Consider the following 27,560-nt stretch of genomic DNA (forward strand, 5'->3'; position numbering starts at 1 on the left):
GTTCTACAGCAACATGGTTGGCTCCTAAACTTGCCGAAGTCACAGTTAAATCCGACGAAACGGCTGTCGTTTTTGGGAATGATTCTGGACACGGAATTACAGAGAGTTTTTCTTCCAGAAGAGAAGGCTCTGGAAATTCAGAGTTTGGTCAAACAAATTCTGAAACCAGCGAGAGTATCAATCCATCAATGCACTCGATTGCTGGGGAAGATGGTGGCGGCCTACGAGGCCATTCAATTTGGCAGATTCCATGCTAGAGTGTTTCAGTGGTACCTATTGGACAAGTGATCCGGATCCCATCTGCACATGCACCGGAAAATAATCCTGTCCTCCAAGACCAGAATCTCACTCCTGTGGTGGCTGCACCTCCTAGAGGGACGCAGGTTCGGGATCCAGGACTGGATCCTAGTAACCACGGATGCGAGTCTCCGAGGCTGGGGAGCAGTCACACAGGGGGAAACCTTCCAGGGAAAATGGTCAAGCCAAGAAGTTTGTTTACACATAAACGTTCTAGAGTTAAGTGCCATTTACAATGGCCTACTTCAAGCGGAACATCTTCTTCGCAACCTGCCCGTCCTAATACAGTCGGACAACATAACAGCAGTAGCACACATAAACCGCCAGGGCGGCAATGGCAGAGGCCACAAAAGTTCTCCGCTGGGCGGAAAGACATACAAGCGCTCTGTCAGCAATCTTCATTCCAGGAGTGGACAACTGGGAAGCAGACTTCCTCAGCAGACACGATCTCCATCCAGGAGAGTGGGGTCTTCAACAAGAGGTCTTTACAGAAGTGTCAAGTCTTTGGGGAATTCCTCAAATAGACATGATGGCGTCTCGCCTCAATAAGAAACTTCAGAGATATTGTTCCAGGTCGAGGGACCCTCAAGCAATAGCAGTGGACGCGCTGGTGACACCATGGGTGTTTCAGTCGGTGTACGTGTTCCCTCCGCTTCCACTCATTCCAAATGTCAAAGTCAGAAAAATATCACGCTACACATTGCCATATTTGCACCTCATGCGTGTCCCCGCTGCGCGTGCATGAGCTCTCCCGTGCGTGCGCATACTCGCTGTTGCGTGCACCCGCGGGCGCACGGTATGCGCATTTACGGTAGAGTTTGTATGCGTCTAGCGTGCGACACAGTCGTAACATATTTTAACCATATAATGTATTTTGTAGATTATGGTCCCTTTGATAGAATCTGAAAGTTTAGTTAATGTAGCATGTTCATAGACAAAGAGATCCCTCTTTGTTTGATACGAAGGGTCAGACAGGGGTTATACAGTGGTGTTTAGTATCCATCGGAAGAGTATTTAATTAGCAATATTCCGGTGTTGGTTTGAAGCGGATTAATCGCTCGTGCGAATAGTTATGGACATAAGAAGTTTATGAACATTTACTGTATTTGCACTTTATTACCCATGCGGCGGGAAACCCAGTTTCCCACCCACCTGAGCAGTTAGGAATAGTCACAGCCCACCTGTATGAATCAACCTATGACCTTTTGTTATAATGCGAAGACGAATTCCTGTGTCCAATGAACAATAAGAATGTAGGGACCATTGTACTGTATTGTGTGAAGTGTATAAAAGGACAAGCCGATCTGGGCCAGCTCTCTACTCTCTTCAACGGTTCTCATTGCTGATAATCGGGAGCTGGACATCCAGAAGGCGCATGCGATTGTTTCCCTTTGTGCGTAAGTTTCTCTGCAATCATATTGTCTTTATTGTTATAAGCCATTCTCTCTCGTTCTCTCTCACTTTCTCTTTCTCTCTCTCTCCTTCCCCTTTTAAAAGTAATTGTATCTTTATTGTATTTTATGTGTAGTTACTTGGTTAGATATTCTATGTTATTTTGGTAGTGTATAACTTGTACTGCATTATACTTTTTGAAAGTTCATTCATTTCCTTAAAAGGCGTTAGACCCTTAGACCGGTATTTGAGTGTTCATTATATTGCAGAGGGTAATAGGAGCGTCTCTATCGCTCAAACAGCTTTAGTGTAAGCAAGGTTAAGCAGCGTTATATTGCTACAGTGTTTCAGTACAAGGTCTACAGTATAAGAATATCCTTTCTGTGTGTTACATTCAAGGTCTACTGATTGTTATCTTGTGAGCGTCTGCGCCGCTCGTGATCTCCTCGTGGTCTCGAGCGTCCGCTACGCTGATAGCGTAGCATTACGGTAGTCGCTCACCTATAGTGTGCCCGATACCAACAGCGTGTTCTCGCGAGCGTTTGTGTCGCTCGAGCGGCTCGCTCCCGATACAGCGTCCGCTACGCTAAGAGCGTACCCTTACGGTACCTCGTACGCCAATTGCGTACTGTGTTCTTTAACCTTTTTAGAGTGTTTTAAATAAGATAAATATTAGGCTTTATCAATTGGCGGCTCGTCCGTCCTTCACATATCTGCATTAGGTAATTTCAGCAGACATTATCGGTCAGCAAAGGGCGGGAGGTAATATTCCTCGTAGTGCTGACCAGATAAGCGTCTGCTCCGCTTAGTAAAGGGTGCTGAAGGAATCCGGAACCGGAGGTAAGAATAATACGCTAGTGTCTTTTAAAAACTGGTTTTTTTTCTGTTCTGTCTTGCGTACGCACGCACGCATATATCTGCATTTCTTTTAATTCGTGTATTTTCACATATCACTCTCCTGGTTGCCATTTCACAATTGATAACGTGCTAAGAAAGATTTGTTGCTATTAGTAGTTAAAGAGTAAAAGTAATACATTAAGGGGTAATTTGTAAAGCACGCACACAGCTTTGCCTAAGATACAAGGAGAGACCTGTGTGGTGCTCGGTAGATGAATACAATTAAAGATCATCTACATTGATAAACGTGTTAATTGTATTTCTGTGGACATATCTGGCTGGCATACACGTGTTTCTAACAAAAGGGTGAGTCTAGTGTACGCAACACAAAGGCCGACGCACGTAGCGTATATTACGCAACGGAGCGTCCGGGTACGCCCACATAATTCAAAACACGCGACAGTATTATTTTTAACAGGCGAAAAGGAGGCAACGCGATAAATAGCGCAAGTCAATTTTAGTGTCCAAAATTTTAAGCTAATAGATCCTTCTCCAATTTGCGACTCATCTGGTCTAGACTGTTTACTGAATGAAAGGAATTTCTGCGCAGAAATAAAATTAAAGTGTACATGTGGTGAGTGTTTGTATATATAAGTTTTTACAATTTTTGGGTTGAACCACAAGAAGTCGAGTTCTCGTGAGGTACATACATGTAAGTGACGTGCATGGTGGCTTGGGGAGGCATCCCTTGTTAAACATAAATTTGAGCATTAGAGTATAGCAGACCAGGAGGTCTACTGTAGCACAGACCAGGAGGTCCGGAACAGACCAGGAGGTCTAGGTACAGCAGACTAAGAAGTCCGCTATAGAGAAAAGTAGCACAACACCAGGAAGGGTTGGTGCGGAACCCATATAGGCCATTAAAGCTCTGGCTGAAGGAATTCGCAGCCGTAATTTTCGATTCCACTGGTCGCTCCGCACATAAGATTAGTTGCTTATGTGCAGAACGATTGTACCGCACGTAATTGTGTGCATTAGTTAGTAACCTGACCAGTACCATTTGCGTACGAAAGGGGTCATAAACGCTATTTGTACACTCTAACGTGATTTGTGTAATTTTTTTTATTTTAAGGGAGGTTCGCTAGTCACTTGGGAACTATCCAACAACCAATAGTTACTGGAAAGGGTTAAGTGCTCTTCGGATCACACTCGCATGTTCCAGTAAATAGCGGTTCAGGTCGCAGGGGCCCTAGGTCGAGTACGCCAGCGCTAAAGTAGTGTGTGGGCGTATTGGTCGGCGTGGGCGAGTGAGTGGAGTACTCGGTAAACTGCCACCGTCGGCCTACCCCGAACATCTTGGTTTTGTAAGGGTTCGCTGAAGACCCTGATTTGAAGGTCAGAGGTAGTGAAAGCAACACCTGCAAGTATGGGGCCAATAGAGTCGGCAAGGTATGTAATGTATGAAAAATACGGTTCACACACAGAGGTTTTATGTGATGAATGGGAAAGGATGACTGTGCATGACGGGGAAAAGTTTCCCCGGGTAGGTAGTTTTAGCCCAGATGTGTTACAAAATCTTAGGAGAAGGATATGTCTCATTAAATCAACAAAGAGACGGATCAAACATTATGACTACTTACAGTTATGGCAACAGGAGGGTGAAATACTGAGAGGATTGGCTCAGGCGGCTGGATCTAACCCTATCAGGAAACTGATAGCTACGGCACCACCGCCACCTTACATAACGGGAGAGAAGTTGGTTGCAGAGAATGACGCACTAATGTGTAATAAACAGGCACTTAGTAACTGTATAAATGTTAAGGATAATATGAATAAGATGAGTAATGCAAATATTAACCCGTGCAAGTTGTACCCTGTTTTAAACTTTCCCCAGGAGTGTGATCAAGAGGACGAGTCAACAACACTATCGGCACTCTCTCTAGCAGCCACCATATCAGAATCAGCAGTGGGCACGACCCAACCCGTAAGATTAGTATCCAAGGCCCCTAGCGGAGGGACAGGTGAGGTCGTATCAACGGGTAAGTACGGCACCATACACTATGCTGAAACCATTTCACCACAGGCTGTAGAATCTACTCAGAATGATGTTATAAGACCTAATCCCGTTAGGGTAATAGCAGTGCCAAATGGGAAAACGGATACTTCAGGAGTCACTCCTGTCAGAAACATTGCCATGCACTGCACGTTTTCCCGAATGGAATTAAGAACAATAGTGTCTGAATTCCCTGATCCTAGGAAAGATCTAGTTGCTAGTCAGAAATACATTAGAGAGCTAGGGAATACTGTGGAGCCCAATAACAAAGACTGGCAGATATTGCTGAGGGCATGTTTACCCTCCAATGTCGACTCAGCAAGATTTTTAACTGACTGTAAATTAGATGAAGATGTACCCCTTACGGATGTGTACAACCAAGACAATGTAAAGAGGATAAATTTACAGTTAAAAGAGTATTTCCCAGCTGTTGTCAAATGGAACAAGATTTTCTCCATTAAACAAAAAGAGGCAGAAACAGCTGCTGACTATTTTCACAGGGCAATACAGGAAATGGCCTGGTATACAGGCATAGAAGACATTAAGACAAATGTAAATCATAGAGAAGTAGCAGTCTCGGTGTTAATGGATGGTTTAAAGGAGGTATTGAAGACAAGGGTACAGACCACGCAACCATGTTGGCGAGGTCTGTCGGTGGCTACTTTGAGAGAGGCTGCTATTGATCACGATCGGAATATCACCAGACACAGGGAGTCACAAAGTGATAAGTTAATGGCCGTAAGTATACAGGCCCTGACCACAAGGCAACCTTTGTATAAATCTCCAAACCCTGTGGGTAAGTCAAATGTGGTAACTTGTTATTCCTGTCATAGAGAGGGACATTTTGCACGAGACTGTAGAGTGAAAAACACACAAAAATCATACCAACCCCCTAGACAACGACATGACACACGAAATTGGGATCAGGGACCGCAGAGACGGAGTCATGAGCCACATGCAGGGGAAACAAAAAGGTATCCCCCAAAAAGAGACTGGCAAGTCTCTGGTAGTTCCCATTTACCCCCTTCTCAAGTAGTTGCTGCCAGCGCGATTCAGGGAGGTCACCATACCCAATAGGGGTGTGGCCACACCTGTAATCTGCAGCCAGTGAAATTGATTGCAAGCCTTGGAAGTGAACCCGAGGTCACAATCGATGTAGCTGGTAAATCATTAAACTTCCTTGTAGATACGGGGGCGGCCAAATCAGTGATAAATTCGACAGTGGGCATGAGAACCACTGGTAAGACAATTTTAGCCATGGGAGTAACGGGAGTAGTCCAGCACTACCCTGTTAGCAAACCAGCAGAGATTACAATAGGGCCTTTGCATACCAAGCATTCCTTTTTGCTGGCGGCATCTGCACCGACTAATCTTCTGGGAAGAGATTTATTGTGTAAAATGGGGTGCGTCATTTATTGTACTCCTGAAGGTGTATTCTTAGACATACCTGAGAATCACGCTCAGGAAGTGCGAGACATGCTAGACTCCCCATCAAAATTAATGTCACATACTGTTATGATAAATAGAAATCCATCCCAGGTAGAAGAAATGACATCCCAAATACCAGAGTCACTTTGGACTAAAGATGGACAAGACACTGGATTAATGGCAAACGTAGCTCCAGTAGTTGTGCAAGTAAAAGATGGTAGGATAGCTCCAAAAATCCCACAATACCCTCTGAAGCCAGAGGTGGAGTTAGGAGTATACCCCGTAATAGAGCGCTTGCTACAACAGGGCATTCTGGTAAGAACATCCAGCACTGCCAATAGTCCCATCTTCCCTGTGAAAAAGAGTGGGGGAGGGGTTACAGGCTAGTACAGGATCTAAGGGGGATTAACAAAATAGTTGAGTCAGTTCCCCGTAGTGCCAAATCCACCTGTCATCCTTATGCAAATCCCTCCCACTGCGAAATTTTTCACTGTTATTGACCTCTGCTCCGCCTTTTTCTCGGTACCCCTGCATCCTGACAGCCAATATTTGTTTGCATTTACATACAGAGGAGTCCAATACACATGGACTCGATTACCGCAAGGTTTCATAGACAGTCCAAGTATATTTTCACAGGCTTTGCATGATTGTTTACAGTCTTTCCAACCAGAGAGTGGATCAATATTGATACAGTATGTGGACGATTTACTCTTGTGTTCAGACTCACTGGAAGCGTCCCTGAAAGATACGAAACAGCTCCTGTTTCATCTTTCAGACACAGGACACAAGGTTTCCAAAGACAAATTACAATTATGCCAGCCTAAAGTAAAATATCTGGGACACTGTCTAACACAAGGACTGAGACACCTGACCGCTGATAGAATTCAAGCAATTAGAGACATGACTCTGCCACAAACCCAGCAACAGATCAGAACGTTTTTAGGAATGTGTGGGTATTGCCGTAACTGGATCCCAGGGTTTTCCATTCTAGCATTACCTTTGCAGGAGATGGTTTCATCAAACAAACCTGATCGGATTTCGCATACAGACGAATCCGAGATGGCATTTGAGAGACTTAAACAGTGCCTAACGCAGGCACCAGCATTAGGTATGCCAGACTATGGGAAACCCTTTGAGCTGTACGGAACAGAAAGTGCTGGTTGCGCGGCAGGTGTCCTAACCCAAAAGCACGGTGATGCCAGCAGGCCGGTAGCATACTACAGCGCTCAGCTAGACACGGTAGCGCGATCCCTCCCCACATGCTTGCGAAGTGTTGCAGCGATAGCATTGCTAGTTACAAAAAGCGAAGATGTAGTGCTAGGACACAACCTCACAATTCATACACCACATGCAGTGTCAGCCTTGCTGAATTCGGCCCAAACCAGGCACGTCTCATCAGCGCGGTTTACAAGATGGGAATTGGCATTGATGGCCCCCGTAAACATCACCATTAGGAGATGCAGCGCATTAAATCCTGCAACATATCTCCCAGGTGTGCCTGGACAGGCACAAAGGGTGGAGGATGAGAGTGATGGGGAAGGAGGATTTAATACAAGGGATGACACATGATTGTATGGAATATTTGACCCAAAATTTCACGGCAAGGCCTGACATCAGTGACAACCCACTGGAAGATGTAGATTTTACTTTCTACACTGACGGTAGTTGTCACAGACAGACGGACTCGGGAGACTTGTGTACTGGATACGCAGTCGTAGATGACCAAGGCACCATAGAAGCAGAACCGCTAGGCCCACCTCACTCAGCCCAGGTTGCTGAACTGGTTGCCCTAACCAGAGCATGTGAATTGGCTAAGGGAAAGTCAGCCAATATCTACACCGATTCTAGATACGCCTTCGGGGTAGTCCATGATTTCGGAGCCCTATGGCGCCTCAGAAATTTCATGACGGCAGCTGGTACACCGATAGCTCATGCAGCTCACATCAAAAGGCTTCTAACAGCGATACAGGAACCCGACAGAGTGGCTGTTATCAAGTGTAAAGCACATACATATAGCCAAGACCCAGTATCACTTGGTAACAGCCGAGCAGACGAAGCTGCTAAATTAGCAGCTGGTACCCCCAGACAGACAGACACCACACAATTGATGGTATTCAATACCATCAACACACTGAGTTGTGTGAAATGCAAAATTTGTGTTCCACACAGGAAAAGGCAGTTTGGAGGGCAAAGGGATATGGCCAGGAGTCCTCAGGACTCTGGACAGATGGACAGGGTAAACCAGTGGCACCCAGAGCATACCTTCCATGTTTAGCTGAAGCAGCACATGGGCTGACTCATCTGGGCAAGGAAGGAATGTGCAAGTTGGTAAGAGCATATTGGTGCGCCCCAGGATTTTCTTCCCATGCGGGAAAGAGGGCAATGTCATGCCTCACCTGCTTGAGGAAGAACATCGGAAAGGCAATACCAACAGAACCATCTCATATCCCACCTACAGGCGGCCCTTTTCAGGTAATACAGATTGATTTTATACAATTACCCCCTTGTCGAAATTTGAAATATGTACTTGTTTGTATAGATGTGTTTTCAAATTGGGTCGAAGCATTTCCTGAGGCCACAAATACCGCTATGTTTACTGCTAAGAAAATTGTGCAGGAATTTGTGTGTAGATACGGTATCCCTAGAATAATTGAAAGTGATAGGGGTACCCATTTTACAGGTGATGTCTTTCAAGGAATGTGTAAATTGATGGGAATTGATAGTAAGCTGCACACTCCGTACCGCCCCCCAGGCGAGTGCGAAAGTAGAAAGAGTGAACAGCACTATTAAAAATAAATTGAGCAAAGTTATGGCAGAAACAGGATTAACATGGCCAGAAGCTTTACCCATTGTATTATACAGCATCAGAACCACTCCCAGGTCCCCTCTTAATCTGTCCCCCTTTGAAATTCTGTTTGGTCGACAACCGCATGTTATGATTAACCCTCAGGATGATTTGAAGTGTAACAATGAAGTGACTGTAAAATACCTGGTTAACATGAGTAAACAGCTAAGGAATCAGAATGACAATCTGAAGTTAATGATTCCTGATTTGCCAGATAGTAATTGTCATGACATTGAACCTGGGGATTATGTAATGATACGTAATTTTCTACGCTCAGGTTGCCTTATTGACAGATGGGAAGGACCATACCAAGTCTTATTGATTAGCACGACAGCATTGAAGGTTGCCGAGAGAGAGACTTGGGTTCATTCGTCCCATTGTAAGAAGGTTGCTGATCCAGAGAGGTCCCGTGATAAAGAACAGACGGTAGAGGAAGTTGTATCACTGGAGTGTCTGTTTCAGGAGGATTGAGACGGCACCTGAGCATTGAAAATAATAAGATCGGAGGCAGTTGTCGATCCCCTGTTCCCTTTTATTGTTTTTCTCCACTTCCCATCCCATCTCCCTCAATTATTTCTTTCCCCCTTCTCATTCTTCTCCATTTCCTCCTATAAGATGGACTTGCCCCAAGAGACTGTGATCCGGATTTTCCTGTTGACCATGATGTTGACCAGAGCAGTCTGTTCCGGCGAGAGTACCATGGAGGTCGAGAGAGGTTCTGGAATGGGTTCTGATGACAAAGATGGAGGCGTATTTTTCCAAGAACAACATAATCAACAAGCAAAGGCGAGTAACAGAAAACGATCCGATAGCATTGACCATAGAAGGAATTGTGAAGGATTGTTAGCTGAAGAAAATTGTATCTGTAGGCATTGTGACAATGTAGTTGAGGATGGGTGCATCAAGAAATGCCAATCCAGTTTTAATACCCATATGGATAGGCATCCATTGAGTGACTATCACTCCTTAGTGGGTAAAGTACTAAATCAGACAGACTGTTGGGTATGCTCTCAAGTACCTCAAGGTCACAGCAAGTCAGGACTAGTACCATTTCCTTTAACGATAGGGGAGGTACTTGAGTTAAGTGGTGGGAGGCCGGTGGACAAGAGGTTTAATATCTCTAGTCCTCCTAGTTTGAAGCTCCACCAATACCATGTGGATAGGTCTTTAGTGTGCTTTAACATTTCCAATCCCCGAAAGCCAGGAAATTGGGAAGTGTCATGGAATAACAAAACCATGACATTCTCACATAGAGCCGACGGATTGCCTACAGATACAGAACTTATACGCCACTTAGCCGGTAGTGGAAAATATTTCCGATATAGGTATACCCTAGGAAGTAGGACCATGAGAGTTGGAGAGGTATCACCAGGATACTGTGCACATATCGTACAAACTGATACGTGTACTAAACAGATGGGAGAACTAGGGTTAGGAGATTTCATATGGAAAATGTGTAATATGGTAATGTCCTACTCCGTCCCATATGTTCTCCCCGATGATGCATATTTCATATGCGGGAGGAAGGCGTATAAGTGGCTTGCCCCAAACTCAGAAGGGTTGTGTTATATTGGAAAAGTACTGCCTGAGGTAATGACTGTATCACATACTAAAATGAAAGATATTCACCGAGGTGCCCAAGCTCCTTATACTCACACTCATTACGAGCACATCGTTAAACGTCACATAATAGAAAGAACAGAGCATCCGGCCTCTGACCTGATCCATGAATCCACCGGGATTCAGGTTCTACTCGCATTCGACATCACTCGCACCGCCAGAGGAGTGTTGAATTATAAATACATATCAGCGCTTGCAAATTTATTAGACTATATCACTGAAATGTATGACGACACTTTTAGGTATACCGGAAGGGAGCTCCAAGCTTATAAAACAGAACTGGTTCAGTATAGGATGGTTCTTAATTATCTCACAGCAGTGACAGGCGGATATTGTGTCACACTGGCAACGCAGTACGGCGTAAAATGCTGCACTTATATTACGAATAGCACCGAGGACCCGGTCGAGGTCATAGACCAAAAGATGGATGACATTCTCCAATTAAAGTGGGAATTCCGCAGGAGACACAATCTCACCCTTGCTGCTGTGGGTAATGAGCTGACCGGTTGGGTGTCATGGTTGAACCCACGAAATTGGTTCTCTGGTTTAGGAGAATGGGCTCAAGGAATTATAATGGATGTAGGGAAATTTCTTCTGTGTATCTTGGGTGTTGTCATATCGATTGGTTTGATATTCAGATGCGTTCAGGCTTTAACGAAGTGTAAACAAAGTACTAAGGTGATGAGTTTAAGGAGTGAGGACATTATAATTCCAATGGATTTGATTTATGACCCAACGATAGAGACAATGTTGTGATGAAAATGTGATTCCACGGTCCGTTTCTTTCACCCGTTTGTCCTTTGTTTCTCTCCAAGGTGAAAAGACATCCGCTTGGAAGAAGAATTTGACAACCTTTTACACAGACAACTGATGGACTATGCCATAGACCCCCCATATCCCTAGTACCTTTAATTTTACGCTAGCCCAACATTTTTTGTAAGTCTATGGACATTGATAAAGCTTTGCTTGCGTTTATTGGCAAAAGCACAAAGAGACTACAGTCAACATGTACATCAAGACTAGACTTCAGACAAGACTTCAATCAACAAATGCATATTAACCTCACATAGAATATCACTGCATTTACCATAATTGTTTCTTATCTTCATCTCTACAACCTTCAGGTAATGACACACATAGTCGATAGGGAATACAGGCACAGATATCAGCACTCACATATCCCCCCATTCATGTATCATCAACTAAAATGTGCTCCCCCATTTTGTTGCAAACAAAGGCCGAAAAGAGCTCGGTAAAGTTTGACAGCCCATCCACAGACCCTTAATACGGGGTAAGAAGGAATTCAAATGTATACTTCGCAATACCTCGAAGCTTGATTTAAAACGCGTACGGCACGATGATACATGACCCCCCAAACATGGATACATACACACATGCTTCTGCTATCTCACTAGGTCATACCCTTTTCCCACCTTCTCCTCTCCTCCCCTACCCAACCATAGAAATGTATTTACACATGACATATATTTTTCTCTTTTTGAAATGTTTTAGAAAGTGGCAGTTATTGGTGACTGCCAAAGGGTGGACTGTCAAAGTCAGAAAATATCACGCTACACATTGCCATATTTGCACCTCATGCGTGTCCCCGCTGCGCGTGCATGAGCTCTCCCGTGCGTGCGCATACTCGCTGTTGCGTGCACCCGCGGGCGCACGGTATGCGCATTTACGGTAGAGTTTGTATGCGTCTAGCGTGCGACACAATCGTAACATATTTTAACCATATAATGTATTTTGTAGATTATGGTCCCTTTGATAGAATCTGAAAGTTTAGTTAATGTAGCATGTTCATAGACAAAGAGATCCCTCTTTGTTTGATACGAGGGGTCAGACAGGGGTTATACAGTGGTGTTTAGTATCCATCGGAAGAGTATTTAATTAGCAATATTCCGGTGTTGGTTTGAAGCGGATTAATCGCTCGTGCGAATAGTTATGGACATAAGAAGTTTATGAACATTTACTGTATTTGCACTTTATTACCCATGCGGCGGGAAACCCAGTTTCCCACCCACCTGAGCAGTTAGGAATAGTCACAGCCCACCTGTATGAATCAACCTATGACCTTTTGTTATAATGCGAAGACGAATTCCTGTGTCCAATGAACAATAAGAATGTAGGGACCATTGTACTGTATTGTGTGAAGTGTATAAAAGGACAAGCCGATCTGGGCCAGCTCTCTACTCTCTTCAACGGTTCTCATTGCTGATAATCGGGAGCTGGACATCCAGAAGGCGCATGCGATTGTTTCCCTTTGTGCGTAAGTTTCTCTGCAATCATATTGTCTTTATTGTTATAAGCCATTCTCTCTCGTTCTCTCTCACTTTCTCTTTCTCTCTCTCTCCTTCCCCTTTTAAAAGTAATTGTATCTTTATTGTATTTTATGTGTAGTTACTTGGTTAGATATTCTATGTTATTTTGGTAGTGTATAACTTGTACTGTATTATACTTTTTGAAAGTTCATTCATTTCCTTAAAAGGCGTTAGACCCTTAGACCGGTATTTGAGTGTTCATTATATTGCAGAGGGTAATAGGAGCGTCTCTATCGCTCAAACAGCTTTAGTGTAAGCAAGGTTAAGCAGCGTTATATATCGCTACAGTGTTTCAGTACAAGGTCTACAGTATAAGAATATCCTTTCTGTGTGTTACATTCAAGGTCTACTGATTGTTATCTTGTGAGCGTCTGCGCCGCTCGTGATCTCCTCGTGGTCTCGAGCGTCCGCTATGCTGATAGCGTAGCATTACGGTAGTCGCTCACCTATAGTGTGCCCGATACCAACAGCGTGTTCTCGCGAGCGTTTGTGTCGCTCGAGCGGCTCGCTCCCGATACAGCGTCCGCTACGCTAAGAGCGTACCCTTACGGTACCTCGTACGCCAATTGCGTACTGTGTTCTTTAACCTTTTTAGAGTGTTTTAAATAAGATAAATATTAGGCTTTATCACAAAGGTGCTAAAGATCATAAGAAGAACAAAGGTTCAGGCGATCCTCATTGTTCGGACTGCCCAAGGAGGGCTTGGTATCCAGATCTTCAGGAATTACTCATAAGAGATCCCTGGACTCTTCCTCTACGAGAGGATCTGTTACAGCAGGGGCAGTGCGTATATCACGACTTACCGCGGCTACGTTTGACGGCTTGGTGGTTGAATGCCGGATCCTAGCCCGAAAAGGGTATTCCCAGTGAAGTCATTCCCACATGTAACGTCTAAACATTATCACCGTATTTGGAGGAAATATGTGTCTTGGTGTGAATCCAAGAAGGCTCCTATGGAAGAATTTCAGCTAGGGCATTTTCTCCATTTCCTGCAAGCAGGTGTGAATGCGGGCCTAAAGGTAGGCTCGATTAAAGTACAAATTTCGGCCTTATCGATTTTTTTAATTTATTTTCTCTAACGTCCTAGTGGATGCTGGGGACTCCGTCAGGACCATGGGGATTAGCGGCTCCGCAGGAGACAGGGCACAAAAATAAAGCTTTAGGATCAGGTGGTGTGCACTGGCTCCTCCCCCTATGACCCTCCTCCAAGCCTCAGTTAGGTTTTTGTGCCCGTCCGAGCAGGGTGCAATCTAGGTGGCTCTCCTAAAGAGCTGCTTAGAAAAAGTTTTTAGGTTTTTTATTTTCAGTGAGTCCTGCTGGCAACAGGCTCACTGCATCGAGGGACTTAGGGGAGAGAAGTCAACTCACCTGCGTGCAGGATGGATTGGCTTCTTAGGCTACTGGACACCATTAGCTCCAGAGGGATCGAACACAGGCCCAGCCATGGAGTCCGGTCCCGGAGCCGCGCCGCCGACCCCCCTTGCAGATGCCGAAGATGGAAGAGGTCCAGAAGCAGGCGGCAGAAGACTTTTCAGTCTTCCTGAGGTAGCGCACAGCACTGCAGCTGTGCGCCATTGTTGTCAGCACACTTCACACAGCAGTCACGGAGGGTGCAGGGCGCTGGGGGGGCGCCCTGGGCAGCAATGTATAATACCTTTTTATGGCTAAAAAATACATCACATATAGCCCTTGAGGCTATATGGATGTATTTAACCCCTGCCAGATCTCACAAACTCCGGAGAAGAGCCCGCCGAAATAGGGGGCGGGGCTTATTCTCCTCAGCACACAGCGCCATTTTCCTGCTCAGCTCCGCTGTGAGGAAGGCTCCCAGGACTCTCCCCTGCACTGCACTACAGAAACAGGGTAAAACAGAGAGGGGGGGCACTTTTTTTGGCGATATTACTATAATTAAGCTGCTATAAGGATACAACACTTATATAGGGTTGTTCCCATATATATTATAGCGCTTGGGTGTGTGCTGGCAAACTCTCCCTCTGTCTCCCCAAAGGGCTAGTGGGGTCCTGTCTTCAATAGAGCATTCCCTGTGTGTCTGCTGTGTGTCGGTACGTGTGTGTCGACATGTATGAGGACGATGTTGGTGTGGAGGCAGAGCAATTGCCGGTAATGGTGGTCACCCCCCAGGGAGTCGACACCGGAATGGATGGCTTTGTTTATGGAATTACGTGATAATGTCAGCACATTACAAAAATCAGTTGACGACATGAGACGGCCGGAAAACCAGTTAGTACCTGCCCAGGCGTCTCAGACACCGTCAGGGGCTGTAAAACGCCCTTTACCTCAGTCGGTCGACACAGACCCAGACACGGACACTGAATCTAGTGTCGACGGTGAAGAAACAAACGTATTTTCCAGTAGGGCCACATGTTATATGATCACGGCAATGAAGGAGGCTTTGCATATCTCTGATACTACAAGTACCACAAAAAGGGGTATTATGTGGGGGGTGAAAAAACTACCTGTAGTTTTTCCTGAATCAGAGGAATTGAATGATGTATACCCTTTCCCGCCAGAGGTTAGGGCGCGCTGGGAAACACCCCCTAAGGTGGATAAGGCGCTCACACGCTTATCAAAACAAGTGGCGTTACCGTCTCCTGATACGGCCGCCCTCAAGGATCCACAAGAATTTCAGCGCGCAGTGGGCTTCCTCACAGGATAGGACCCCTGGATCCTGCAGGTAGTATCTCAGGGTTACAGGTTGGAATTCGAGAAGTCTCCCCCTCGCCGGTTCCTAAAGTCTGCTTTGCCAACGTCTCCCTCAGACAGGGCGACGGTATTGGAAGCCATTCACAAGCTGTTTTCTCAGCAGGTGATAGTCAAGGTACCCCTCCTACAACAGGAAAAGGGGTATTACTCCACGCTATTGGTGGTACCGAAGCCGGACGGCTCGGTAAGACCTATTCTAAATCTGAAATCTTTGAACCTGTACATACAAAAATTCAAGTTCAAGATGGAATCACTCAGAGCAGTGATAGCGAATCTGGAAGAAGGGGACTTTATGGTGTCCCTGGACATAAAAGATGCTTACCTGCATGTCCCAATTTGCCCTTCACATCAAGGGTACCTCAGATTCGTGGTACAAAACTGTCATTATCAGTTTCAGACGCTGCCGTTTGGATTGTCCACGGCACCTCGGGTCTTTACCAAGGTAATGGCCGAAATGATGATTCTTCTGCGAAGAAGAGGCGTATTAATTATCCCTTACTTGGACGATCTCCTGATAAGGGCAAGGTCCAGAGAACAGCTGGAGGACGGAGTAGCACTAACCCAAGTAGTGCTGCAACAACACGGGTGGATTCTGAATTTTCCAAAATCTCAGTTGACCCCGACAACACGTCTGCTGTTCCTGGGAATGATTCTGGACACGGTTCAGAAAAAGGTGTTTCTTCCGGAGGAGAAAGCCAAGGAGTTATCCGAACTTGTCAGGAACCTCCTAAAACCAGAAAAAGTGTCTGTGCATCAATGCACAAGAGTCCTGGGAAAGATGGTGGCTTCTTACGAAGCAATCCCATTCGGCAGATTCCACGCACGAACTTTTCAGTGGGATCTGTTGGACAAATGGTCCGGATCGCATCTGCAGATGCATCAGCGGATAACCTTATCGCCACGGACAAGGGTGTCTCTTCTGTGGTGGTTGCAGAGTGCTCATCTGTTAGAAGGCCGCAGATTCGGCATACAGGACTGGGTCCTGGTGACCACGGATGCCAGTCTGAGAGGCTGGGGAGCGGTCACACAGGGAAGAAACTTCCAGGGAGTATGGTCAAGCCTGGAGATGTCTCTTCACATAAAAAATATACTGGAGCTAAGAGCGATTTACAATGCTCTAAGCCTGGCAAAACCCCTGCTTCAGGGTCAGCCGGTGTTGATCCAGTCGGACAACATCACGGCAGTCGCCCACGTAAACAGACAGGGCGGCACAAGAAGCAGGAGAGCAATGGCAGAAGCTGCAAGGATTCTTCGCTGGGCGGAAGATCATGTGATTACACTGTCAGCAGTGTTCATTCCGGGAGTGGACAACTGGGAAGCAGACTTCCTCAGCAGACACGATCTACACCCGGGAGAGTGGGGACTTCATCCAGAAGTCTTCCACATGATTGTGAACCGTTGGGAAAAACCAAAGGTGGATATGATGGCGTCTCGCCTCAACAAAAAACTGGACAGGTATTGCGCCAGGTCAAGAGACCCTCAGGCAATAGCTGTGGACGCTCTGGTAACACCGTGGGTGTTCCAGTCAGTGTATGTGTTTCCTCCTCTGCCTCTCATACCCAAAGTACTGAGAATTATACGCAAAGGGGAGTAAGAACGATACTCGTGGCTCCGGATTGGCCAAGAAGAACTTGGTACCCGGAACTTCAGGAGATGCTCACGGAAAATCCGTGGCCTCTACCTCTAAGACGGGACCTGATTCAGCAGGGACCGTGTCTATTCCAAGACTTACCGCGGCTGCGTTTGACGGCGTGGCGGTTGAACGCCGAATTCTAAGGGAAAAAGGCATTCCAGAAGAGGTCATTCCTACACTGGTTAAAGCCAGGAAGGAGGTGACTGCACAACATTATCACCGCATTTGGAGAAAATATGTTGCGTGGTGTGAGGCCAGGAAGGCCCCCACGGAGGAATTTCAATTGGGTCGATTCCTACATTTCCTGCAAACAGGATTGTCTATGGGCCTCAAGTTGGGGTCCATTAAGGTTCAAATTTCGGCCCTGTCGATTTTCTTCCAGAAAGAATTGGCTTCAGTTCCTGAAGTCCAGACTTTTGTAAAAGGAGTACTACATATACAGCCCCCGGTTGTGCCCCCAGTGGCTCCGTGGGACCTTAATGTAGTTTTGGATTTTCTCAAATCCCATTGGTTTGAGCCACTCAAATCGGCGGATTTGAAATATCTTACATGGAAAGTAACCATGCTACTGGCCCTGGCTTCAGCCAGGAGAGTGTCAGAATTGGCGGCTTTATCGTATAAAAGCCCATATCTGATTTTCCATTCGGACAGGGCAGAACTGCGGACGCGTCCTCATTTTCTGCCTAAGGTGGTGTCAGCGTTTCACCTGAACCAGCCTATTGTGGTGCCTGCGGCTACTAGCGATTTGGAGGATTCCAAGTTGCTGGACGTTGTCAGGGCATTGAAAATATATATTTCAAGGACGGCTGGAGTCAGAAAATCTGACTCGCTGTTTATACTGTATGCACCCAACAAGCTGGGTGCTCCTGCTTCTAAGCAGACGATTGCTCGTTGGATTTGTAGCACAATTCAACTTGCACATTCTGTGGCAGGCCTGCCACAGCCTAAATCTGTCAAGGCCCATTCCACAAGGAAGGTGGGCTCATCCTGGGCGGCTGCCCGAGGGGTCTCGGCATTACAACTCTGCCGAGCAGCTACGTGGTCGGGGGAGAACACGTTTGTAAAATTCTACAAATTTGATACCCTGGCTAAAGAGGACCTGGAGTTCTCTCATTCGGTGCTGCAGAGTCATCCGCACTCTCCCGCCCGTTTGGGAGCTTTGGTATAATCCCCATGGTCCTGACGGAGTCCCCAGCATCCACTAGGACGTTAGAGAAAATAAGATTTTACTTACCGATAAATCTATTTCTCGTAGTCCGTAGTGGATGCTGGGCGCCCATCCCAAGTGCGGATTGTCTGCAATACTTGTACATAGTTATTGTTACAAAAAAATCGGGTTGTTCTTGTTGTGAGCCGTCTGTTCAGAGGCTCCTACGTTGTCATACTGTTAACTGGGTTCAGATCACAAGTTGTACGGTGTGATTGGTGTGGCTGGTATGAGTCTTACCCGGGATTCAAAATCCTTCCTTATTGTGTACGCTCGTCCGGGCACAGTATCCTAACTGAGGCTTGGAGGAGGGTCATAGGGGGAGGAGCCAGTGCACACCACCTGATCCTAAAGCTTTATTTTTGTGCCCTGTCTCCTGCGGAGCCGCTAATCCCCATGGTCCTGACGGAGTCCCCAGCATCCACTACGGACTACGAGAAATAGATTTATCGGTAAGTAAAATCTTATTTTTTTTAAACAATTGGCCTCCCTTCCAGAAGTTCAGACTTTCGTGAAAGGACTTTTGCACATCCAACCTCTATTTGTGACCCCAGTGGCACCATGGGATCTTAACGTGGTGTTGCATTTCCTTCAGTCACATTGGTTTGAAACTTTACAGAAGATAGAGTTGAAATTTCTCACTTGGAAAGTGGTCATGCTATTGGCCTTAGCATCCGCAAGGCGGGTGTCTGAGTTAGCGGCTTTGTCTCACAAGAGTTCTTATTTAATCTTCCATGAAGATAGAGCGGAGTTGAGGACTCGTCAGCAATTTCTGCCGAAGGTGGTTTCATCGTTCCTCATGAACCAGCCTATTGTGGTACCGGTGGCTACTGACACCTTCGCGGAGTCAAAATCTCTCTGTTGTCAGGCATTAAAGATTTGTGTCACCAGAACGGCTCAACTTAGGAAAACGGAAACTCTCTTTGTCCTGTATGCTGCCAACAAGATTGGGACGCCTGCTTCCAAGCAGACTATTGCGCGCTGGATCTGTAATACGATTCAGCATGCTCATTCTACGGCTGGATTGCTGTTACCGAAATCGGTGAGGGCCCACTCTACCAGAAAGGTGGGCTCATCCTGGGCGGTTTTCCCCGTCTGCCGAGCAGCTACTTGGTCGGGTTCAAACACTTTTGCGAAATTTTACAAGTTTGATACCCTGGCTTTTGAGGACATCATGTTTGGTCAATCGGTGCTGCAGAGTCATCCGCACTCTCCCGCCCATTCTAGAGCTTTGGTATAAACCCCATGGTTCTTGAAGTGTCCCCAGCATCCTCTTGGATGTATGAGAAAATAGGATTTTAATACCTACCGGTAAATCCTTTTCTCTTAGTCCGTAGAGGATGCTGGGCGCCCGTCCCAGTGCTGACTCTATCTGCAGTTATTTGTTATTAGTTATGTTTACACACAGGTTATGTTTCTGTTATAGTCAGCCTGTTGCTGACATGGTTCTTGCCGTTGACTGGAGTTCTGTGAAATGCCATGTTGTACGGCGTGTTTGTGGTGTGAGCTGGTATGTATCTCTCCTTAGTTTAACAATAAATCCTTTTCCTCGAAATGTCCGTCTCCCTGGGCACAGTTCCTATAACTGGAGTCTGGAGGAGGGGCATAGAGGGAGGGGCCAGTTCACACCCATTCAAAGTCTTATAGTGTGCCCATGTCTCCTGTGGATCCCGTCTATACCCCCCATGGTTCTTCAAGTGTCCCCAGCATCGTCTACGGACTAAGAGAAAAAGATTTACCAGTAGGTATTAAAATCCTATTTTTCTTGGGACCTGCCAAGGTTTAAATCGATCTACAGGTATAACATTAAGATATATACCCATGAACGTGGGAAAGTGCGCCACAAACCTAAAGGAAAAACCACCTTTTGCCCATATTGAATCATGGGGGGAGGACACCCCTCATTAAATGCAGAACACCCAGTACACACATCAAGTAATCTCAGTGCGCAAATCTCCCTGTATTCCATAATAGACTTAATAATTATTATATACTGAAGAGCAAAACAGGGAAATGGTGAAGGGTGTGGGCATGATATCAAATAAAGGAAGACAATAGTTCAGTGGTTCTCACTGTGCGTAGGTACCGCGTGGCTCTTGTAGGAGTTCCTGTTGTCGATGGTCCAGGACCAAATCAAATTTTTTATGGTCGAAGTGATAGGCAATACCAGTGGCTTCCAGTCATAAAACATGTGGACAAGCAGAAGCACAAATGTTCACCACCACATAACTGACCCGAGTAAGGATGGCAGGTAGGCACCATATACTTAATTGAATATTTTTTTCCAAATATGCTGTATCAGTAAAAAAACGTTTATCCTAGGGGTTACTGTGAAAAAAAATGTTGATACTCTAGGACGCAGTGATTCAAGAAAATGTGGTAACCACCGCAGTAGTTGGTGTATGTGATGGCATGCTAATTGGGGTTTCTATGTTTTACATTTGTATTTCATATAACTTTTGGGTGATTTCATTGTAGCAATAAATCATGTTCTATTCCTGACAGATTGTATTACATTTTCCTCCACTTGGCTGTGATACAGCAGGCTACATTAATTATATGCATGATTATTTAATCCATGTATTTACCAAAGGATTTAACATTTTAATACAGTGGTTCTCAAACTCTGCCCTAAAGTCACCCTAACAGTCCAGGATTTAATGATATCCACGCTTGAGCACATATGGCTTAATTAGGACCTCCGTCAATTTAATTTAACTATCTGTGCTCAAGCATGTACTGTATGTCATAAAAACCTGGACTGTTAATGTGTCAGGTGAGTTTGAGAACCACTATTTTAGTAAATATGAGACTGGGTCTATGAGTATCTCTATGAGGGTTGTTATTTTCCTCCACAAAATTGTAATTATTGGGTATCTCTTAAATAATAAATTCTGAAGTAAACCTAATTGTCTACGTACTCTCCTACAAGTATGTACAAGTATACGGAATATTGTCTTAGACATTCATTATTGTGTATTTCGTGTAAAATCAGATTTCTCTAGTATCCATAAGGGTTATTGGGGGAAACTAGTACTATGGGGGGTATAGATGGGGTCCAAAGGAGCCAGTGCACTTTAAATTTCTTCAACTGGGTGTGCTGGCTCCTCCCCACAGGTAGTTTTAGAAAAAAGTGCCCTCAGGAGAGGATACACATCTCTGCAGCTCCAGAGAGTTTTCTTCAATTTCTTTTAAAACTTTTGTTATTTTCGGTATGCTGTCTGGGCAATGGCATACCTGTGCTGTGGGGTTGGGGGGGTAGCTAACTCGCTGCAGGACCACCGTCCTGAGGGGTTGTTTGTTCAGCGGGGCACTGCGCCTTGGATGTCACAGCCACAGCACGCCGCACACCCCTAACACTGTTGGAAGGTGACATCGGTGGTGAGCACAAAGTGGGGCCCCGCTAGGGGTATCCCCCGGTTCAAAGTGCGGCTAACCACAGGCTCTGCGTACAGGACCATCCCTGGGGGTCCCGCTAGGATCCCCCGTGTGTAAACTGACACAAGTTTGCTGTTAAGAGACTTTTCCAGTATAAATAATATGTACAGCTCCGGTGCCATTGAAGGGGGCGGAATTTCCTCAGAGCGGGACTTGGGGCGTTTTGGCACCTTCCTCTGCTTACAGCAGCCATCTACAGCACACACTCAGCACATCCTGTCTCACAGACACGCTGGAAACTGGCACAGGGTGTAGAAAAGGGGAAGAGCCGCTTGTGTAAACTATCCTGAGCCTATTTAGGACTGCATTTGTTAATGTTTACTGTGATTTACAGAGCTGAGTCTCACTGGGGCTGTGCAGCTCAGGGTGTGCTGGTATTATCCCTCTCTCCGTGTCTCCTCTCACAGTAGGGCAGGCTTGCAGTGTAACTGTCTGTGTGTATGTTTTTGCACTTACTGTGAATATGGGTAAGCACAAGCTGTGCAGTATATGTCGCACCAGTTTCTCTCCATTATCTAATGACTCTGTTTCCTGTGAGCAATGCAGTCAATCTTCACATATTAGTGGAGAGGGTCCAGAGCCCCACTGGTTAGGGTTACTTTAAACTATGATGTCAGATATGTCATCCCAGCTCACTGCTAATGTGCAGAAAACTCAGCTGCTGCAACAAGCTGTTGCAAATTTAGCTGCTAGGGCTGATGCACAGTTTCCCCCCTCCCCTCTCATGCAGGTCCCCAGAACCCCAGAAGCGTGGTTTACCTGCGCTGCTCTCTGATACAGATGATTTTATACAAGATGATGGGAATGACCTGTATCCCATTAAGTGGTGATCCCGATTCTACTCAGGGTATTGAGCCCCTCATTTTGGCTATATGGGGTGTTAAAGCTCCCTCTAGAGGACCCTGCATCACAACAGTCGTTTTTCTTCGCACAAAACAAGCCCAATGTCACTTTTTCCCTGATTCTCCAGAGTTAAATGACTTTTCTGCTGCGGGGTACACTGGGCTCCACAAGTCTGGACAATGGGGTGTAGAGTAGGATCTTGATCCGAGGCACCAACAGGCTCAAAGCTTTGACTGTTCCCAGAATGCACAGCGCCGCCTCCTATATCACCCCGCCTCCCAGCACAGGAGCTCAGTTTGGCAGTTGGTGCTGCAGTAAGCAGGCACTTAACAGAGGGGCTGCTCCAAGCAGCCCTGAGAAAAGCTTTTTATGAGGTAAAAAGTGACGACTTCAAGGGCAGCAGCGGTGGTAAATGTCTTGTGACATTCACTGCTGCAGCTCCAGCTCTCCCCAGCGGCGCTGTACACTCCCAAGCCCTGGTTGCCGGGTACCTACAGCGGAGGCTTCGGTTTTCCTTCATGTTAGACACACACGGCTGAGGCTCTCAAGGATCGCGTGGCCGCGCTTCGGGAGGTGGTAAATGGGTCCCGCTCGCGGGACCCGGTCTTTATCGCGATCCGGCACGGTCAGTGGGAGGCGGGCCGCGCGCGCTGGACACTGTGGATACAGGCGATCCCACTAGATCACCAGGGCATGGGCGCAGGTCAGGTTTTCTCTTAAAATCTATTTTAATATCGCCCACAGTACCCGGTGGTTTTGCCAGCAAGGGGGATAAGGCTTAGACCTGAAGCCCCTCCCCCAGCCCCAGGGCGCCATTTCCAGCAAGTGTTCCCGCCCTGGAGCTGCATCTCTGTCTTTTCCTCACTCCCTGTCGTGTCTGCGGCGCCATTACTCCTCAGTTCACTGTTCCTGGGACTGCTTGGGTAAATCCTCCTATGTAAAGCCGCCTGGTTGTCAGCGCTGTGACTTTACATGACACGTAAGTATTCTACCTGCCTTTTTAGTCAGTGTTAGTTAAGAAAGAGTGCATTTAGTCAGGGTTTTATAGTACAATTACCCTGTGATATACATCCAGTTTCTTACTGTGTAGTGTTATATCTATTGACTATATAGCTGTGTAAGCTAGTCCAGTGCAGTATTATTGTCTGTAATAACCTCTGCATTGTACAAACTGTGACTATTTGTGTGTGCATTGATAGCTGAGTGGTGTCCATCTCGTGTCTTTCACTCAACTTGCTATCCCTATATTCTATAACCTGAGGGGGCTTGGTGCGTCAGGTGTTATTTAATATAGGATTTTCACAAAGATTTACTTTAATACGTATTTTTCTCTGTGATTTAGTCACCATATCTCTCCTTTATCTCTGCTGGTGCTGACTACACTGCGCAGGGGTTTGGGTTTAGGGATATAGTGCTGCTAATAATTGTACTGTGTTACCTCATACTGCAAGTTATATCATGTCTGCTACTGAGGGTAACGGTTCTGGGGCGGAACACACTGCTGGTGTTCCTGAAGCCACAGGCACATATGGGGAGAATATAGCAGCTGTGGGCTCTGGTTCTGGGGGCTCCTTGCCCCCCAGTGGGACTGTGGCACATACTGACCCTCCGTGGGCCGCTTTTTCCACGCTTCTGCATACGCTAGTTCATGAACTAACACCCCCTATGGGACCCTCAATGCCGGTACAACCGTATGTGGTCCCTGCAGCTAACCCGCCGTGGGCGGACGATTTATCTGCTCAATTAAAGAAGTTGAACCAGTCCCTGACTACTAAAAAGTCTGACCAACGCTCGCCTAAGTCCAAGAGGTCCTCTAAGCGAGCGCTCGTCTCCTCACAATCCACTGCTGTCACTGACACCTCGTCTGATGAAGACAGCACATACACTGACCCCACAGGTTCTGACTCAGATACGGCTGATGGGGAGGGTAGTTCACATGTGGATGTTCCTGATCTTTTGGAGGCTATTAAGTTAATTCTGCAGATTACGGATGATCCCGAGCCATCCGTTCCTCCTAAGAAACCAGATAGGTTCAAGCGTCAGAAGGTGATTAAACAAGTTTTACCTCACTCTGACCACCTAGTGGATATACGTCAGGAACCCTGGCAAAGCCCGGGTACGAAGTTTGTGCCTCAAAAGAAGATGCTGGCTCGCTATCCCCTCGCGCCAGAGCTGTCTAAGAATTGGGAAACGCCTCCTCCAGTAGACTCGCATGTGGCTAGGATGGTGGTTTCCTGGAAACGCCTCCTCCAGTAGACTCGCATGTGGCTAGGATGGTGGTTTCCTCAGCTCTACCTGTCACTACCGTCACGTCTCTAAAAGAACCTACGGATAAACGTGTCGAGGGTTGTCTAAAAGCGATTTACACCCTCACGGGTGCTGCACAAAGGCCCACTATTGCAGCTACATGGGCGGCAGAGGCTATTGAAGCATGGGCCTTGGAGTTAGAAGCTGAAATCTCCTCTGACCATGCTAGACAATGCTTGTCATATATTGTCACAGCTTCTCGCTATATTAAAGAGGCGGCTTCTGATGCCGGTATCCTAGCAGCCAAGAAAGAAGCGGTCGGGAAGCAGGAGCGGGGCAGTGGTAAGTATTGTTTTGTGTGTGTTTGTAAGTGGCGATGGGGGCACAGCAACAGGGGGCAAAGAGAGAGGGGGCACAACTACTGGGGGCAAAGAAAGGGGGCACAACTAAAGGGGGCAAAGAAAGAGGGGTCATAACTACTGAGGGCAATGAAAGAGGGGGCACAACTACTGGGGGCAAAGAAAGAGAGGACATAACTACTGGGGGCACAACTACTGGGGGCAATGAAAGAGGGGGCACAACTACTGGGGGCAAAGAAAGAGGACATAACTACTGGGGCAATGAAAGAGGGGGCACAACTACTGGGGGCAAAGAAGGGGCATAACTACTGGGGGCAAAGCAACGGGGGCATGTTTTTATCTGTCACTGGGGGTATATGTGGCCCTGGGAGCACAACCCTAGCAACAAGCATTACCCCCTGGCAACAAGCATAACACCTACCGCATGAAACCCCTGGCAACGAGCATGACACCCTGAGCATGAAAACCCCTGGCACCGTGCATTTCCCACCCTATGCTTATACTCGAGTCAGTAATTTTTCCCAGTTTTTTGTGGTAAAATTAGGTGCCTCGGCTTATATTCGGGTCGACTTATACTCGAGTATATACGGTATATATATATATTTTTTATTTTTATTGTTTTTAATTCATGTATTATATTAAAATCCATTTACAATGGTTTGTAAAGTTGTGGAACACCAATCCTCTAATAATTATTAGTTACCTATACGATGTTATCTGTGTGGACTTTCAGTATGTCTAGAAGTTTCACTACTAACTCTGTTTCCTGCAGGTGTCTGAGGAGAATGGAGAACAGATGCCACTGTATTTTGTACTTGTGAGTTTGCCGGATTCTGGTGATTCAGATAATAAGAACTGGACTGTACTAAGGAGGTTAAGTGAATTTCAGAATCTACACCGGAAGCTGAGTGAGGTAAGTGTCCACAGAATCTGCACTTATGCTGCTGTTACACTGCACCCATAGGGGGTGATTCAGACCTAAATCTAGCACATCTACGATCAGCTTCCCTGACATGCGGGGTGATGCCCAGCACAGGGCTAGTCCGTCCTGCATGTCAGGCCCTGCCCTGTCACACACATACAAAAGCATCGCACAGTGGCGGTGCTTCTGTACTGGTAGAGTAGCTCCCCACCATTGCTGCTCCTAGCAAGGAGCTACTCGTTGCTGCTCGGGTCGCAGCAGCTGCGCGTGACGTCACGCAGCCACCACGGCCCCCCCCCCCAACGATCCGGGCACGCCTGAGTTTCCCGGACCGCGCCCTTAAACGGCGGCCAAACACCGCCAGCCCGCCCCCTCTTACCCAGTGAATGCCTCTGCCTGTCAATCAGGCAGAGACGATCGTTGGGCTAAGACAGCTGTCGGCTGTCTGGCATGCGCAGTTCAGACCTGATCGCTGCTGTGCGAACACGCACAGCAGCGATCAGGTCTGAATTAGCCCCATAGTGAGGTGCATCACCTCTCACATACTGTATTTTCTCATACTACTTTCTGTATGCTATATGAGACGTGTATTATGGACATGTTAGAAGCCACTTGTGGTTAGCCAGCATTTCCATGCACTTCAGTTTCTTAAATACTTTCCAAGTATTTGTAGTGTACAGTACATCGAATTTATGCAAAGTAACCTGTGTTTGTTAGGTTTCTCCATTGACTCCAATAGATTGATACATGGCAATAGGACATGCTCTAATCAAAAAAACAAAACAAAAAAAAGCAGAATTTGTTGCAGGGCATCTGAAACATGTAAAAACACATGTACTTCCCAATACATGTCTATACTTTACAGACCAGTGCCCTGACATGTATTCCAAACATATATAGAAGAATTCAGAACACAACATATGCGTGCCTGTGTGTATGAGCCGTGCAGCTAAACAGGCTTTATATGTAAGGTTTACATTCCATGTGTTTTGTCCAGTGTGCATATAAATGTTTTGAGCACTCTCTAAAGCTGTGTACACATGGTGAGATTCGGGCTAACCCCAATTCTCACTACGTGACAGGGGCTATGTCGGTATCACAAGCACATAATGACTGTGCTTGCGATACTGACTATGTGCGATTTTGGCTAAGTGTCCGTTTTGACTATCTCTTCTACGAGATAGTAAAAATTGACTTTTCTCTAACGTCCTAAGTGGATGCTGGGGACTCCGTAAGGACCATGGGGAATAGCGGCTCCGCAGGAGACTGGGCACATCTAAAGAAAGCTTTAGGACTATCTGGTGTGCACTGGCTCCTCCCCCTATGACCCTCCTCCAAGCCTCAGTTAGATCTCTGTGCCCGAACGAGAAGGGTGCACACTAGGGGCT

The 27,560-nt window shown here is 46.3% G+C and overlaps 1 protein-coding gene across 1 annotated transcript in view; it reads left to right on the top strand.

Moving 5' to 3' along the window:
* The window catches only part of SNX25 (sorting nexin 25), a 552,258-nt gene that overhangs the window by 456,298 nt on the left and 68,400 nt on the right, over window positions 1–27,560 (top strand). The window contains 1 exon segment of the mRNA XM_063920745.1: window positions 26,023–26,163. Within this exon segment, the coding sequence (XP_063776815.1) occupies window positions 26,023–26,163 (141 nt within the window).

Source organism: Pseudophryne corroboree, chromosome 1 (assembly GCF_028390025.1).
Source record: "Pseudophryne corroboree isolate aPseCor3 chromosome 1, aPseCor3.hap2, whole genome shotgun sequence".
Classification (NCBI taxonomy): Eukaryota; Metazoa; Chordata; class Amphibia; order Anura; family Myobatrachidae; genus Pseudophryne; species Pseudophryne corroboree.